General features: G+C 53.9%; 1 protein-coding gene across 6 annotated transcripts in view; it reads left to right on the top strand.

Moving 5' to 3' along the window:
- Positions 1-4,163, top strand: part of MAPKAP1 (MAPK associated protein 1) — a 233,048-nt gene extending 228,885 nt beyond the window's left edge. For all 6 annotated transcript variants that reach the window (XM_019636231.1, XM_019636254.1, XM_019636263.1 and 3 more), the window contains one exon: positions 3,602-4,163. In XM_019636231.1, the coding sequence (XP_019491776.1) occupies positions 3,602-3,727 (126 nt within the window). In that variant the 3' untranslated portion in view covers positions 3,728-4,163. The remainder of the gene's footprint in view (positions 1-3,601) is intronic.
- The last annotated feature ends 9,810 nt before the right edge of the window (positions 4,164-13,973 follow it).

Here is a 13,973-nt window from a genome sequence, read left to right as displayed (position 1 = left end):
CAGAACCTGACCTCAGGTTCAGCAGGTTAGGAACTTGTGCTCCTGACACCCCAGAGGTATGTAGTCTTAAGGGATTGAATGGGAGATGTCCACAAAACGGGACTGTTTTACAGAAAAGTTCTAAGGCAAAGTCCTCATGGCTACAAAAGATTTTCGGAAGTAGTGGATGAGTATGAAAAGGATAAAGCTTCCGGGAGGACTGTCTGGAGCCGAGACAGAGTAGCATGGTCGTTTGGATGGAAGGTCAGAGAGTTCATAGACCACCATGATCAGGGCGGCCCCTCCCGCACTGGAACCAGGCTGTGGGGACAGAGTGCTTGACACCAGCGAGCTAAGAGTTACTTTCCAGGCCGTCACCAGACAGCACAGAGCACTTGTGCAGCGTGTTCAGGGACTAGTGGAAGAAATATTCCATTACCCCGTCAGGGGCTGGGCTTTTTTTTTATCACCAGCATTAAAATATTCAAGACTTGAGAAGGATTCTAGTAAAATTATAATCCTGTGTTTGACATCAAAATAATTTTCACAACAGCAGATTGATGACAGAAACACAGCTTTATGACTTCAGTATGAGACTGGAAGAGCAAGTGCCGAGAAATCATTTTACAGAACCAAATGCTCCCCCGAAGCAGATGCCTTCCTGCAAAATCCCTGAGGCCTATCGCCTCCCCTAAAATGTCTGTTTTCATAGCAAAATGTTGGTAGAAATATTGCATCCTGCACGAGACTCCGGGAGACTCACAGCGTGCCCAGGCCTGATTTACTTAGCGAGCTAACGATCGTGATCCTGATGGAAGATTAAATTTCACTTCTCCCATCTGATTTTTATAGCAATTTAAATACTTAGCCTTGTCTGCCATTCCCACGGTGTCATTAGGAGCTTTGCCCCCACACCAGGTGACAGAAGACCCTGCCCCTGTGTCCAGGAATCTGGCACAAACGGTTCCATCCAAGGCTCTTCAGGGGTCAGTCTTAGACTTGAGGAATGCATGTGGTAGTTCTAGAATTCAGGAGTTTTCCATAAAAGGAGCACTTGAGACTGAAACTAAGGGCCAAAGGCTGATGCCAAAGAAACTATTATGAACAGGCAGCCCTCCGTCACATTGTTGTATGTCGCAGTGTGGAAGTATTAGTGTCTCCCATTTGTTGGGCACAGACGTTTCATGGACATTATCTCATGCAGTCTTCACAACCGTCCTGCAGTGTAGATGTTATTGTCCCCATTGTACAGATAAGGAGCTAGAGACCCAGGGCCGCAAAGCCGTAAGGGTGGAGCGTCAACCTGAACCCAGCCCTGCCGAGCTCCAGAGCCACCCTTCCCAGCCCGAGATGTAACAGAGCTAAGCCATGTGCGGTCCACAGGCTTGGAGAGGAATCCCAGAGGAATCATTGGTCTCTTCAAATCGGGTTCTTCTCGTGATCGAGTGATGGAGGCTCAGGCTTTATTGACCATGAAAACTCCCTATATTTTTATGCCTCGAGCTGTAAAATGTGTTGAAAGTGAAGCACTCTATAGTGCATAAAATTGTGCAAGTTTTAAGCCACAGCATATTAACCAGCTAATGGCAGACCAAAGGGCGTTTTTATCTTTTGATTATTACATTAATCTTCCATTAAAATTATCTATGTGATTATCACAAAGCACTGAAGATAATAAATTTAGGAAATAGTTGGCTTATTAAGGATCGTTTTTAAATGCTTTTGTCAAGTGATATGTGCCAAAAGTACACCAAAAACAATATAATGCAAAGATCGCTCTCACTGAGAGCAGTCAAACCTCTTCTTTCCATATATCGTCTGGAGTGTCCCGAATCGTCAGCCCGGCCCTGCGGTCCTCATGATTTATTGCTCTCAGCTGGTAACTTGGCGAGGCAGTGGGCCAAGCATGTCAGGCCTTCTGTCCTCACACACCAGCCTTTAATGCCTGCTGCTGGTGACTATCAGAGCAGAAAGTTTGGAGGGGACAGTGCCGGAGCCTCAGCCCCACGGGCGGCGTGCCACCCCGCACCGCCTGCCCCGAGCACCCTTGGGCTCTTTGTTAAAGGCAGCAGAGGCCTCTCCAGCTCGCTCTGGCACAGGACACGAGGCCCTCAGAGTAGAAACAGAGGTGGCTGGTTTCTCTGGCCAAAAGTACTCAGGTTCCTAGTTATAAGTTTTATATATTTGAGAGTGAAGAGACATGGTGTTTGCTCATAAAGAGCTCCAGCCAGAGGACCTGGGGACAGAGGAGGGGCTGAGGGGCTGAGGGGTGTGGGTGCCTCTAAGGAGGCCGCACCCGGAGAACCGGAACGTATGGTAATCAAGGGCCTGACCACCTGGTCCGCATCCTGGCCCAGACACTTACTAGCTTTGTGACCTTGGGTAAATGACATGACCATTCTGTGCCTGATTTTCTCATCTGTACAATGGGCATGGTAATGACATCCCTTTCGTAAGGCTACTGTGAAGGTTAAATGAGTTAATCCTTGAAAAGCACTTCAGCATTGCTGCTGCTACCACTGCTGCCCAGCCAGGGGCCCGTCCACAGAGCCACTGCCCCTCCCGGGCCCCTCCCTGCCTCATCCCGACTGGCCACGAAGCCTTTGCAGTTTCGCAGACACCCCCTTGCCGTGTCCCAGTGCTGTGCCTTGCTGCATGCTGGTTCCCTCCTTTGTACACCCAAAGCTCCTGTTTATCCCTCAAAACCCAGCTCTCATTCCCTCTGCAAGCCTTCCCTACCCCACACCTCCTGAGAGTTACCTCCATTCCTTTGTGCTCCTTCTGCGTCTGTTGTTGAACTTGTCATGTTGTTGGACACTCACTAAGCTGTGAGCTCCGCAGGGGACAGACCAAGTCCTACTTTTCCTCTCTGTCCCTTGAACCAAGCATGGGGCCGGCTCAGACATGGCAGGTACCAGTGACAGCGACTGTATGTGCGGCAGCCACCCAGCATGTGGTGGGTCCTTAAGTAGGGCTAGAAAAAGACCCCAAGAGACGGAGGAGAGCGGGAGCAGCAGCGTGCGGAAGGCCAAGCTCCTTGTCAGAGCCGTAGCTGGGAAGGCAGCCAGCTGTGCACCCTTCACATGGGGCTTTGGCCGTGACCTCTGGGTGACGATGCTGGTCAGCTCAGCTTCCCTGAGCCTCATTTTCCTTTTTATCAGATGAGCCCTGGCTGGTGGGGAGCTTGTGAGCGCTAAATGAAATGCCGTGGTTGGAAGCTCTGTACCTGCTGGTAGGAGGCTGAATGCGGAGCCCTGTTTTAGTTTGTGTTTCATTCTGACGATGTTCTCGAAAGGGGAGCTCAGGAAAGGTAGGCGCAAGCCCAGCGCACAGCCTTCGGGGAGGAAGCACGTGTGTGCAGGGAACGCAGGCTCTGGAGTCAGCCAAGCCCCCCCACCGACCCACCGTACCAGCCGCTTGTCTTCTCCAAGCTCCAGCCCCAGCCAGCCAGGTTGCTGTGATGTGTGGACCCCAAGCGCAGAGAGCCCGAGGGCCCCCAGCCCGGCTCAGGGCCCCCAGCCCGGCTCAGGGCCCCCAGCCCGGCTCAGGGCCCGCGCCTTCTTCGCCCTGGGCGAGCAGAGCGTGGCTGCCCGTGACTAGGCTGTGTCCTCTTGCTTTCCAGGTTAACTACATTCTGGAATCACGAGCGAGCACCGCCCGGGCTGACTATTTTGCTCAAAAACAAAGAAAACTGAACAGACGTACAAGCTTCAGCTTCCAGAAGGAGAAGAAGTCAGGGCAGCAATGACACTGGCCTCCAACCTCCATCTGTTGCCGTAGCTTAGAGCCTGCCTGCCAGGGCCAGGTGGCCCGAGAGCCGTCCCTGTGTCCCAGTCCTCGGGGGGAGGCCAGCCCCTGGCTCACTGGCACAGGGCTGGTGGGCTCTTGCGGAAAGGGCAGCACCCCTCAGAATGGAGCTGGGGACATTTCCACGGGACCGAAGCCTGAGTGGCAGTGGCTGTGAGAAGCCCTGCCCAGGGGCCAGATGACACCGAGAGGAGCCACGCGCTGCCCAGCCACCTTCACTGCCTGCCGCCCCCTCCCCCCCCCCCAGGATGTACATAAGCCTTGCCCAGACATTTCCGTGCAACTTGATCAAATTTCTTAAATGAAGAACAAAAATGTAAATTTCTTTTTTCCTTTTAATAAACAGGTGTACCCTTTATCACGGTTGGTATGACGGACCATTCTTTGGGGCAGAGGATTGATTATGTTATTCACTTTAAAATCTGTTCCCATATTGAACAGGCGGATTGGAAAAGCTATGGCTCGATTTCTCAGAAGCGATGTTTAGGGCTTAGTCAATAGTTTTAACTACGCCATTTGTTTAAATGAGCACATTGCTTTGAGGATAGTATCTTACTAAGGTTAGGAAGGGGACGTAGTAATGCATGTCCGAGCTGCACCATTTTCCCCTTAGAAGCCACCTCTGTTCAGCTCGCCCCAGCACCTCTGATTTCAGAGACGCAGGCCTGCATGTGATGCTCGGGGCCCGGGAGAAGGGGGTCGGCTGGCCTCCAGGGCGGGCTCAACTCCCAGCCGGAAGTGGTCTTCCCGTTCCTTAAGTAGCAAGTGTCCGTTTCAGCTAGCCCTCAGACCTGCGTGTGAATTTTCCTGGAAGATGCTGCCGTGCTGCCTGGGAAGGGCCTCAGCTCCCTTTCGTCCCCTTCTCCCAGAGCCTGCCTCCTTGTCTGAGGTGGCTGGAAGCTGTTTTCACTCCATCAGGGAAAAGACACTGGGCAGAGGGAAGCCTGCTTCCACAGAGGGAGGCAAGGGACGCGCGTCCACTGGCATCACACCTCTGGCCACACCACATGCCTCCGCGGTCCTCACCAGCCTCCAGTGTCCTCTCACACTGTCCCTGGCCAGGGTCAAGGACCAGCTGTTTCACTGAGGACCTGCATTTCAAACAGTTTTTTAAATTGTTTTACAGGAAGAGATGTGACCAAAACAGCATCTCCCAAGTTGAGTGTATTTCTTTGCACAGGAGTCATTTTAATTAATTCCTCTTTTATTCTGATCTTTGTTCAGCCAACAGAAACTTCCTTTTTCTAATGTCTTCCATTCCCAGCCACCCCAGAAACAAAAGAAATATTATTTGTAGCTTGCTATCTGTATTTGAATTTTTAGCCGTTTTATATTTAGATATCTTTCAAAAATGTAAATGACTAATTTGGTCATTAAATCCTGTGACATATTCAATATTAAAATGATCTTAAAATAAAAGTCATATAAATACAATCTTTGGCGTGTTGCTTCGATGTCTTCAAGTCTTGAGTACATCACCCCGAAGATGGCAACTCTACAGGGAATCACTGGGCGGCAGTCGGCGTGATACCGAATGCCTGAGAAATGCACCGGGGGCTCCTTCAATCCTGAGCAAGACACGATGACCCTCTTCACTCAAGGGTGACATCGAAATCACCACCTCCTTCAGTTACAAAGTCCACACCGTCCTCGTATGGTGAATTATAGCACACATGCAGTTTCCATAAATCCTGTGTCCACTTGAAGGAGTAATTTAAGGGAAACAGTGTAACCACCGCCCGGGTCAACCGAATATCAGGACTATTTCAATTCCGTTTTCCCTCAGCCCATCTCGCACACCCATGCCTGGATTTTAAGATAAGACTGTGAGCTCCTCAAGGGTAAGCTTCACAAAGTAGCAGGAGCTCAGCACCCCGAGTTAAACTGCAGTGACCCGACAGGCCCCACTTCTAATTTCCAGCAGCATCTCCTGACCTGCCTCCAGTGTGACCCCCACCCCACCCACCCGTCGTGTTAGTAACTCACAACCAGGACTTTGCCAAGTGTGGGAGCCTGCCAGGCCTGGAGCCCTGGCCTCAACTGGCCCCTGAAAACCACCCGCCTTGGTCTGAGGGCCTGCTGTGTGCCAGGCAGACTGTGTAAACATGCATGAGCCTATGTGACGCCCACAGCCAACCTCTGGCAGGTCCTGTCATTACCTCCATTCCAGAAGTGAGGACTTGGGGCTTGCAAGGGTCTCACCTTTCATCCGGGACACATCATGACTCTTGCCCAGCCGTGCTATTAACCATGGCTCTGCCCAGCTCCACAGCTAGTGGCTCTGTGGCCCTGAGCCGGGCACCACTTCCTTGGGGCCTCAGTTTCCTCATCTGTAAATGAAGATGCTGGATTAGGCCACCTCTGTAGATCTTTCTAGAGAATGTCTTAAATGTCTCCGAATCACAGGGAGCCCACCCTTCCTTCTAGTGGTTTCTGTTTGCCAGAATTTGCAGGAGCTTCTCTGCTTCTGAACAAGAACCCTAAGAGCCGAGCAATACTGTGCGGTCATTTGTCCAGCCTCCTGTCCTGGGGCAGTAAGTGCATGTTCCCTCCCCGAGCCTTTGAGCCCCCGCTTGCATACCTCCAGCGACAGGGCGCTCACTGCCATTCAGGTCAGTGCTTTCCCTTGGCCCATTTGGTCACTCCTGGCTGACCCTTTCTGGCGGCCTGGCTCTGCCGGCCTCTGCATGTTGGATTCCTCTTTCCACTGAGCAGCAGGCAGCTGCCTCCGAGCACCTCTCCTACCTGGGCCCCAGGACCAATGTCCCCGCTGCCCCAGAAGGCCCATCAGCTGTGTGGAGACCACACTGACATCCCTCTGAGCTTCATGGGTTAAAAGCTGGAAGATGGTCCCCACCCCTTTTGTGACCCCGGAAACCTGCCAGCTGCTGCTTAGGGCTCCCATCGCCCGGGTCAGGGGTTCAAAACACCAGGGCTGAGAGGGGAGCAGAGACCCGGCTTAGCTGTCAAGGTGAGGCCAAGAGGTGGGCGATGACCCCCAGGATGCACTGCAGTGAACGCCATGCAAACCCTGGGGACCAGCGTGGGCCTGGAAGGTGCCAGCAGCGAGGACGGGAGGCAGGAGCCTGGACTGTGCTGCAGCGGCCACACCCAGCTGGGGCCGCCACGTCAGGCCCTCACGAGCCCTGTTGGGGTAGGACAGTCACAGCTTCTTGATGTACCCCACACACTGTGCGGTCTTCCCCTCGGGGAACCCCAGGACACCAGTGACGAGGTCAGGCACTGAGCCAAGGATGGGGTGACATGGGGCTGCAGCCTCCCGGGTGAGAGGAAAGCCCCACCTGCCCCAGGAGGGAGACACAGGGATTTTTCCACGACCAGGCCCGGGCACAGCATCCACAGCGTTCGCTTCCCAGCCAGACCAGGATTGCAGCTTTGGTGTGAGCTGAAGAAGCAGCCCTGAGATTGGTGAGGGGAGCCAGACGTGGGGAGAAGGAGTTTGTGCCTCTATCCAAACCAGCCCTGCCCACGCCCCGCAGCCTGTGGCACAGGCGCCTGCCCCCTGACTTGCCAGTGCTACCATGGGGTACTCTCCTTCCTGGAGGGAGGGAGGGAGGGAGGAACAGCAAGAAGAGAAGGAAAGAGTGGGGGCTTTGCCCAGCTCAAGGTCAGAGGCCTCACGGTGCTGACCTGGAGCCAAATCCCGGCGCCCTGAGCTCTGGTCTGTGAGCTCGAGCATTCACACCATGAGCTGGGGATAAGCCATGGGATCCCACCGCTCCAGTGGGCACAAGTCGGTCCAGGGTGGGAGGGGCCCTGGTGCGCAGGCTCAACGGCCTGGTTCCAATCCCTGCTTACCAGCCTTACCACCTCTCGGTAAGTGGTTAACTTCTCTGTGCCCCCAGTGTCCTTGTCTGTAAAGTGGGAGGGAAATGCCCACTTCTCTGGGCTGGAATCGAGATTTAATGAGACAATATGTGCACAGTGCCTGGTACATGAACACTTGATAAATGATAGCATGATGTTGACGTCTGTCATCTCACCTAATCCAGTTACCTGGATGCCATGTTCTCCCCTCGTGGTGCCCTCTCTAAAGGGGGCCCAGCTGTGCTGAGCTATCCCCTCCTTGAGTTTCAGAGCCCAAAGAAGCTGCCCAGGGCAGCTGCCAAGACCAGCTTCCTTGAGGCCCAGGAAGGAGGACACACAGGACCCAGGCCTTGGCCCTCTGCCCCAGGGTCAAACAAATGGCTTTTTTTTTTTAACATTTTATTGGGGAAGGGGAACAGCCAAGTTGTTGTCCTTCAATCTTAGTTGTAGAAGGCACAGCTAGCTCAGCTCCAAGTCCAGTCGCCATCCAGCTGCCCGCCAGCTGCTCGATACCGCTCAGCTCAAGGTGCCATGTTCAATCTTAGTTGTGGGTGGGCGCACCCACCATCCCATGCAGGAGTCAAACGGAAACCTTGTTGTTAGGAGCACAAGCTCTCACCAGCTGAGCCATCCTGCCACCTGTTGGCAGCTCAGCGGCAGCTCAGCTCGGGCACAGCTCACTGGCCCATGTGGGAATCAAACCAGCAACCCTGTTGCTCAGAGCCCACGCTCTTAACCAACTGAGCCACTCAGCCAGCCCCAAACAAATGGCTTTAAATGGATTCAGGCCAACGTTGTTCTCTACCTTAAACTTGATCCTAAGCGGGAACGGCCATGAAGTCACGGACCTGATGTGCTGCATATATGTTTTCTCGTGCTCATTTAAATAAACACATATAACTGTTCAAATCAAAAACATCCATCCGCATATCCCTGAAGTCATGTATATGACCACAGTGACACCTGCCACACCGGCAGACATAAGCTAAGTTAGCATTTCTAGTCCTTTATCAGTACCTGCCTCCTGCCTCTTATTAAGCTCCCAATTAAGGCTTGTTTCTATTTTATTGCTTTCTCAGCCCATCCTCATGCCCACCTAATCCTCATTTCACAGATGAGGAAACTGAGGCCGTGCAGTTGGGAAGTGGAGTCAGCTGCTCCCGAAGCTGTCCCCTGCCCTCCGGGGCCTCCGTCTTGGCCGCTGCGGCCCAAACGCCATGGGTCCTGAAGGCTCCATCAAGGCCCCGCTGGGAGGCCCCTGCTGGCAAGCAGCCAAGGAGAAGGAAAGGGTTAAGCCTGTCATGTTGTGTTCCCACCAAACACCTCTGCTTAAATGCAAAATCCCAGTAGGGTGGTGTTTGCTATACAAGCCCTAAGAGTGATTTGTGAAGTCTCGAAGCCCTGTAATCTCGTCAGCATAATGGGATTATATTTCAAATCACCACGGCCTGTTCATTACCCATTTAAACTCCTCTGACAGAGGAAAACTTACATAAAACGTGCACGGCAGCCCTCGCCGACTTCTCTGCTCTCCTCCCTGATTAGACAAACAGATGCTGAGGTCTGGAATGAAAAAATAATGTGCCCATTTATTCATTTTTCTGACAAGTCACAATAGATTTTTAACTGCCAATGAATGACCTCCCGGAGGTGCCCGCCAGGCTGCGAGTGGTCATTTCCGCCTGCGCCAGCCCCCCCTGCCCTGACCAGGGAGTTTTCTCCTGGGACCAGAGCTGGCTGCCAGCCTGAGCCACTCTCCTCACTCTGCCCTGGCTGGGGTTGCAGCCCGAAGGGTGCATACAGCCGGGCTGGGGAGGGCTGCCTGCAGGGCTCTCATCTGTGAACATGAAAAGGGCCTGGGGCCTCCTCAGGGCAACCAGGACGTAGCCATGGCCTGACGTCACCCAGCCCCGCGTGCAAATCCCAGCCCTGCCCTTGTCTAGCCAAGTGACTAAGGACGTCTTTAATCTCTCTGAGCCTCAGTATCTATCCCCATTTGTAAAATATCGATAGTAAGAGAGCTCACCTCTGGTGAGGGTTCAGAGGCACGGCTGGGGCTGGTGCTGTGCTCAGCTCCCTCTGCGGGTTCCCTGGGACAACTGTGACAGGGAAGAAACAGGCCACAAGTGCCAGGCTGTCCCTCCACCGTGACCTCTGGAGCCATAGGGCTTTGCAGGGTCACAGAGGAGCCTCCCATCTCTGCTCTGACAGTGTCTGGAGCAGAGACAGGCTGGAGAAGGGGCTGCTGGGTTAGGGCCCCTGCTCTGCCTGCCCCTGGAGTCCCTCCTCCTAATTCAGAAGCAGGACACGGCGCCTAAAGACTCGCCACCCCTGAACCTGGCCAGGTGGCCGCCAGCTAGAGAGGGCCCTGTGACAGGAAGCAGAAAGGGCTGTCTCCCCTTTCCTCTGTCATTCAGCCCTCCGCCCTCTTCTAGGGGCCTGGGAGCTCAGTCTCCGTGACCCCCAATCACCTCATGGCTGGTCACACGGCGCTGCCTCCCCACCCTCCACCCCTCCTGTAGCCAGATGCCCTGGCCCAGGAGACAGACTGGGATGCGCCCTGTGGGCCGAGGTTCCAGCCCTGGGAGCGGCACAAACCTCTTGCCGCGGGAGCTACAGCCAGTCACATCTTCCAGTACCCTCTTCACACCTCCCTGTGGCCCTTCCTGGAGAGGACTCAGCCTTCCTGAAGGCCAACCCCACTATTGGGGGCCAGGGGGTTGGGGGAGCAGATCGGAATTGTATCTGGGTGCTCAGCACCCAGCCCAGGGCCTGGCACGGGGGTGGTGGCAGCGAGTGCTTGCTGTGCATAAACTCACACTCTCACCCCACACGTGTCTGAGCACATACTCTGGGCAGGGTCTGTCCTAGGCCCTCGGGCTGCAGAGAGCAGGAACCTGAAGAATGGTGTCCTTCATGCTCCCTCACCTGGCCGGGAAGGCCAGCTTTGACTGAGGGGCCCAGGAGAGGCGAGAGCCAGAGCTTCAGTGGGGGTGAGGGGCAGGCCAGGGCTGGGACCCAAGGAAGCCCGGCTCCAGCCACAGGGAGCCAGTGACGGAGCGGGCGGCGGGTGGATGACTGAGTGGAGAATCTACAGGAGGAATGAAAATCTGCCTCTGCTGTGTGAACTTAGGCCCATGACTCAACCTCTCTGAGCCGTTTTCTCACCTGCACTACCGGGACAAAATCCCGCCTTCTTCAGGGAGTTGCTTGAGGAGTAAATAAGATGCTGTCACAGGCCTGCACACAGTAGGAGATCAGTAACTGGTAGCCATGGAGACAAGGATGCCCAGTCACATATTCTCTAGGAACACAGACTGAGGCCTCCCCCTTCCAGCATGACTTTGGATCTCAGGGGCAGCCCCACCTCCCATCCCCCAGGGAAGCCTCAGGGGTCCAGGTGGGGGCCTGCACCCTCCCTCCCAGGGCCCCACCAGCCTTCTCCTCTCACCAGTATCCCCACCCACCTGCCTCAGCCAAGAAGCCCCAGGCAGGGTTCACACCTTTATGCATTAACTCTATGAATACGTAAGAAACACTGTGAAGCTAATTCTTTTTAAAATGATAAAAATTTGTCTGTATTATAGAATTCCAGCCCCCAGCTTCCTGAAAGCTAAAAATATTTTAATGTCATATTTCCATGTAAATTTTACTTTAGAATTTAATATCCTTTTAACATACATTAAATTTTTAGCATTCTTCAAGCCCTGACTTTTTTAAGGACTTGGCTGAGGTGCCTTGGAAAAAAGGGCTGGCAGAGGCTGTAAAGGAAGAGAAAGTTCTAGAAGCAAGGTTACCTCCAAAACTCTGTGCCCGCCTCGTCTTGGGAGTTGCTTCTGTGGGCTGGGGGATGTCTGAGCCAAACCCTGGAATCCCGAGGAGGTGTCAGAAGTCTCCGTTTTCTTACTGGAAGGAGTGGCTGTGACTGGTGGGTTTACTGGGGTACCAGGAAGATTCACCACAGCAGCAGCCCAGGATGCAGGAGCCAGGATGGCCTGGGAACAAGCGCACAGGCACTGCTGCCAGGCTGCCCTCTTCAGACCCTAGTCCTGCCACTTAGCGGCAAGTGACCTCGGCATGCTTTCTGTGCCTATTTCTTCGCCCCAAAACAGGGCCAAAGTCAGAGCTTGTGTACAGGCGATGTTTGAGTGAACACATGGGAAAGGGGGGGAGATTATCTGCTCCACAGAGGAGGGGACCTCCAAGGTGACGTGGCTGGCCATGCTGCGGGGTTCAGGGTGATGACATGTGTGCGAGCTGGAACAGATCGTTGTGACTAATCTGGACCCCGCTCCAGCTCTCAGAGTGAAACCTCAAGTCACCCAGTCATGTAGGGACTTGGCAAAGTCCAAGGTGTCTCTTCCGCAAAGCCCCATGATTGACCCTGGGCTGCAGCCTCCAAACCTTTCTCCCCCTGAGGCTCGGCCAATGGCAGCCAGGGAAATGCTGTGCAAATGGCAAGGAGAGATTCACAGCAGCCTTTGGGGGAAAGGAGGTGGAGTCTTCATGCCCCCCTGGCCTCACAAGGCGAAGGTCTGGGGCTTGCCTGGGGCACTCGGCCCACCAGCTGCGAACTCTGGGCTCTGGGCTGCACTGACCCAAGCCCACACCCCCTGCCATGAGTCACCACGCCAGGGTCCTTGAGTGAACGCCCCCATCAGCCCCCCAGACTCCTCTGTAAAATGGGGGCAGAACTAATCAAGCCTCCCTTGTGGGGCTGCTGGGAGGACCGGCGAGATCATGCACAGGAGGGAACTGTGCAGCAGGAGACATCCGGAACACCCGACATGTGTCAAAAGGCTCACTCGGCCTCTGTCCAAGCAATCATTAACCAGAAGAAGAAATTTACAATGTGGAGACATGAAGCCCAGTGAGATGGACAGCTCTGCTCTCCAATCACTTTCAGGGTATGATAGAAAGCCTTGATCGACAGTGACGAGCCACAGTTTGAGCATCTGTGACTAAAGCAATAGGCTTCTTAACTTAGATTTACAAAGCGCGTCTCTATGCTGGTGAGAGGAAGGTGTAGGTAGGAGGGAGCTGCTGCTGGTGTGGGATGCCGGGGGTCCCAGGAACCAGGTAGGGACCTCTCGAGTCTGCCCCAGAAGAAGCCCAGGGAACCCCCCCAAGGCGGCCACTAAAAAGATGAGAGCAGTTTCCTGATGGGGAGTCAGTCCCCCCACTCTGGAGGAATGTAAGCACTCAGCATGCATTCAGGTGTCCACTAAGGCTTGCATGCCTGGCTGGGCCCAGAAGGTACAGAAATGACCCAACTCAGAGCCTCTCTTTGGTAACTCATGGTCCATGAGGCCGAGACCCATTGTCTAGTGCTCGGGTGACCAGATGTCTGTAACTGGAGCTGCTGAGCCTGGGAGCTAAAAATATAGAGGGTGTTGATGGTAACCACTTTGAGCACCTCTTGTAATTGCAGGAATCAAATGTGACTTGTATTCATCTTTTGTTATCGGTATATATTATTACAATTTTAATATAGATTTTTCTTTTCTTAAAATGTGTATACATTTTTTTTGGCGCCCTCTGTAGATACATCTTTCTCCCCACATACCCATTTGCATCTGGGGGCTGAGAACACTCCTGGGTGAAGGCTCGGCCTGGCTTTTATGGCTCTAATTGGAGGATGACAAGCTGGTGGGTGCCTGGGGAGGACATATTCTGAGGCAAGGAGCCCCAAAAGGAACTCTTCAAGAGAGAGGAAGGACAGTGCCCAGCAAGTCCAACCCTGTCCATGGGAAAAGTGAGCATGAGATGGCTCCTGGAGCTCCCTCTGGGCTCAGGTGGCCTCGCTGCAGAGCCTGGGGCTACGGTTCCATGGAGGCTAAGAGCTCAGCATACACAAAAACCCCTGTCTTCATCATTACCAAATAAATTCTCCATGCCTACAGAAAGGGGCTCCTGGAGGCTACTCCCAGATCATATTGTGGGCTTCCCCCATCCGTGTTTGGAAAGGAGGGCTTGAGTTGCGGGGAGAGACCTATCGGTGTCCCTGCCTAGGATGCTGTGACGAGCCCTCAGGGATGGAAGTGTCACAGAGCAGCTCCCAGCTGACACTCACACCTCCCACACCAAGACCAGCCTTTTGTCAATGTACGTATCGCCAGTGGACAGGAATTTCGGCAGCTGCCCGACAGCACCTTGATCACCCTCAGCTCTGCCGTCCCATCTCTGGCTCATTCTTGCCTCCTGAGAAGGGCATCGTCCATGTGGCAAGAGGGACATGGACAAGTCTTCGGAGCCTCAGAAGAAGGGTCTTCTTTCCCAAATACTATATACATATCCCGGGCCAGGTCTCTGAATGGCTGGGCAGGAGTCATATGTCCATCCCTGGACCAATCCCTGTG

The sequence above is a fragment of the Hipposideros armiger genome, unplaced genomic scaffold (assembly GCF_001890085.2).
Source record: "Hipposideros armiger isolate ML-2016 unplaced genomic scaffold, ASM189008v1 scaffold_3, whole genome shotgun sequence".
Taxonomy (NCBI): domain Eukaryota; kingdom Metazoa; phylum Chordata; class Mammalia; order Chiroptera; family Hipposideridae; genus Hipposideros; species Hipposideros armiger.
Note: the sequence above shows the minus strand (reverse complement) of the source record. Positions and strands in the feature narration are given on the sequence as shown.